This window comes from Salvia splendens, chromosome 6 (genome assembly GCF_004379255.2).
Source record: "Salvia splendens isolate huo1 chromosome 6, SspV2, whole genome shotgun sequence".
Classification (NCBI taxonomy): domain Eukaryota; kingdom Viridiplantae; phylum Streptophyta; class Magnoliopsida; order Lamiales; family Lamiaceae; genus Salvia; species Salvia splendens.
This window is the reverse complement of record NC_056037.1, coordinates 3415621-3419140: the sequence shown is the minus strand read 5'-3', so window position 1 is coordinate 3419140 and position 3520 is coordinate 3415621. Positions and strand designations below refer to the sequence as shown.

General features: G+C 46.6%; 1 protein-coding gene across 1 annotated transcript; it reads right to left on the bottom strand.

Moving 5' to 3' along the window:
* Positions 1 to 1477: 1477 nt before the first annotated feature.
* On the bottom strand, positions 1478 to 2694 carry LOC121809785 (DNA damage-repair/toleration protein DRT102-like). Its single transcript, XM_042210586.1, has one exon. It carries the CDS (start codon positions 2584 to 2586, stop codon positions 1648 to 1650), a length of 939 nt encoding a protein of 312 aa, XP_042066520.1. The 5' UTR covers positions 2587 to 2694; the 3' UTR covers positions 1478 to 1647.
* Positions 2695 to 3520: the final 826 nt, after the last annotated feature.

Below are 3520 nucleotides of genomic sequence, written 5' to 3'. Positions count from 1 at the left end.
GGTAGTTCTGTGGAAGGGGAGTTCGGGTGATATCGTCCGAGAACGGAGTCTTCAAAGCTCCGTACATGGCGAACCCGACATCTCTTCGGTATGGAGGAGATGGAGATCTCCTGTGATTCCGGTACCGAGGAGGAACATGAACATGTCGGGGTTGAGGATTCTTCTTCCTGGAAGACACGGCACTACTGCGGTAGTGACTTTCATGTCTGGACGAGGAAGGAGAATCCACCGTTTTCGTCTTCGGCTCTTGGCTCTTTTGCAGGAAGGCTAAGAACTCATCCTGCTTCTCAGCCAAGAACAGCTTGACAGCCTCATTCAAATCAGGCTGCTGGGAAGACTCGGTGTGTGGACCTTTTGAGCGGCTTGTTCCTTCATCGTGAAAACTGGAAGTAGATGTCTCCCGAGGCTGTTTTCCGGACCTGCGGGCTGGACTAGCTTCCTCATGGTTTTCACGAACGGTATTACGGGTAGTATGTGATCTGGTACGCATTTTTTTGGGGTGGAAAAAGGGTCAAAAATTCGCTTTATCACAAATTTGGTTCTCTGTTTCCCACAGACGGCGCCAGTGATGGTTGGGCGAATTTTTGATGGTGATGAATGCAGGAAAATGCAGATCACGACACAGAGATTTACGTGGTTCGATTTACTGAGGTAAATCTACATCCACGGGAAGAAAAGAGGGCAGAGTTGTATTGCTTGATCTGTTTTCTACAGCTTACAATACAGACTTGCTATTTGATCTTTGATCTCTAGAGAACTTCCTCTCCTATCTGATCTAAGTTCTATTTATACATTGAACTAAGATCGTGGCTTGCATCACCACTAACTAGGTCGTGGCTTACATCATCACTAATTAGGTCGTGGCTTACATCATCACTAATTAGATCGTGGATGTCGTGGAGGTCATGAGATCTTGCATGGGTCCACCACTAAATAGATCGTGTAGTGGAGGTCGTGGAGGTTCTGCATGAGTCCACTATCTCCCAGTTCGGTCGAATACTGAGACCGAACTGCTGAACTATTGCCGAGCAGCTTTTGCCGATCTGAGAGTAGAGCTTGATTGGTCGGCTTTTACCGAGCTGTAGGCTGGGGCTGAACTCTTTGGTAATGCCGAACTGATTGGTCGGCTTTTACCGAGCTGTAGGCTAGGGCCGAACTCTTTGGTAATGCCGAACTGATACTCTTCCTTGGTCTTTGGGCTGATGGGCCGTCACTGCTATTGGGCTTGTTTAGTACGTACCCCATCACTCATCTCACACACTCAAGCAATATGCAATGAATAATATCTCTGCTAATTCCAGCTGCGCATGCATCCATTATATGGATCAGCTGTGGTCCCGACGGCTATCTCTTGAGCTCCAACCGTTTCACCCGACCTCTCTTTAGCTTCACCGTTATTCACCCCATCTCCATACTTCATTCATTGCTTCCATTCCTCACACCAATAAATGAAGAAATAACGAAATTTTGAAAAAGATTCCAAGAAATGACACATTTGATCAACTCTGCTTATTTATTTACATAGCAAAAACATGAAATTTCAGAAAACACACATTTGATCCAAATCCAAATGAGAAAATCTCACAGAAGGTGAAAGAATTTACTAGGAAGCACAAACAAACCATCTTCCACCACAAATCTTCGTAATCAATCCTTAATTTCAGCATCAATGGCCGCATTTGCAGCAGCGAGATCTTCATCCAGAAACAAGTCCCAATGCCCATCCCACTTGATGAAGAACTCAGTATCCTCGAAATACTTGACCCTGTGCACATCTCCCGCCGGCGTAAACAGATAATCCCCATCCACCAATTCGTACTTCTCCTTCTTCGTCAGATTCCACACGCTCTTCTTCCCCTTCATCACCACCAAATCATGCCCGAACGTATGGTGATGCGCCGGCTCCACGCTGCCGGCCTTAAACCTAACGATCGCCGATGTCGGCGTCTCCCTCAGAATTATCATCGATCCACCAGGCATCACATCAACAGGCGTAAAATCCTTCTCCTGCCGCGATCTCGCCAGAGAGCAAACGAAGCACGGCGGATCTACGGCCCGAGCGTTTCCACCGCCGATTTTGGACATCTCCTCGACGGATCCGTCGAAGAACGACTGTATCTCGTCTGGCCACGGAACGGATCCGGAGGCTGGGCAGGGCGATTTGAACGATGTGTTGAGGAAAGCGGTCAGGATATCGGCGGCGACTTCCGGCGACGTGGAATTTCCGGAGACGGCGAGGACGTTGCAGTTGTTGATGGATCGGGCGTTCAGGGCTTCGGCGGGGGTGAGGCAGGTGGCGGCGTAGACTCCGGGGAATTTGTTGGCGAATATGGCGACGCCGACGCCGGTGCCGCAGGCGACCAGGCCGCGGGTTTCGGTGGCGGAGTTGGATTTGGCGGCTTCGCTGACGCGGCGGCCGATTTCCTCGCCGATGGAGTAGTATTTGGAGGTGCCGAGGTCTTCGACTTCGATGTTGAGGGAGCGGAGCTTAGCGACCAGAGCGTCCTTGAGGCTGCTGCCGAAGTCGTCTGCTCCGGCTATGATTTTCAAGGGGCGGTTGTTGGCCATCGAATTGATCTGCGCCATGGCTGGAGGGAGGATGGAGCAGTAACAGTGACTGAGCTCTTGTTGAGTGTAATATGGATTCGTGATTCTTTTATTTTTTTAATTTGTTGTATTGGGGTAATATGATTTTTTTAAACTTTTTTGAATAATATTAATGATAAATATTTCCTCTATTTTATCCTAAGTGGAATATTTTATTTTCGACGCGAGATACTTTTGATAAATATAGAGTTATTTTTATTTTAAAAATTTTACTGTACACATTTAGGGGTGTAATATCCCAAAAATGAATATATATCACTTAGACGACAAAATCTGTAGGAGAGATATGATGATATGATTTCCCAGGCAGATAAATGTCCACGTTCGATGAATGTAGTAAACCTCATACACTATATTATAGGGGCACCTTATTCTCCTTTTCACATCTTACATCCTTTTTCCTTCTTAATAATACCCATTAGATCTAGGGAATCGACGGATCACATTGTTTCAATAAATCTACATCCGTGTTGCATTATAGAAGGTTCGTAAATGCATTATAGGGGTAATCTAGACATTTTGGCCGAATATGAACCGCCATATTTTTGGAATACGCGACTTTCGTGGGATTTGAAACGATCTCAATCTTCTTCTTTCTTCATTCATTATTCTTTCAACCCATGCCACTCCTTCCACTCTCTCCACAACCGAAACCCTAGAAATCTCTCTCCCAGCGCCGCGTCTGAAGATTGGGGATGTTGTTGACCAAATTTCGGAGGAAATAGCTATCACCGATAACATCTACTCAGAAACCCTAGATCTCTCCCTCCCCATCGCCTCCTCCGTATGGACTCGTCTTCAGGAGTCCATTTCCAAACAAGCCTTCGACACTTCTCTCTCCATAGTATTTTCTTATGCGTCTCAGATCAGATCTCTTGCTCTCAATGTTTTGTCAATCCTGATTCGCCAACTG

What these genes read in the sequence shown, in the direction of transcription:
- LOC121809785 (XM_042210586.1), bottom strand. Translation starts at nt 2,586, where the DNA reads ATGGCGCAGATCAATTCGATGGCCAACAACCGCCCCTTGAAAATCATA.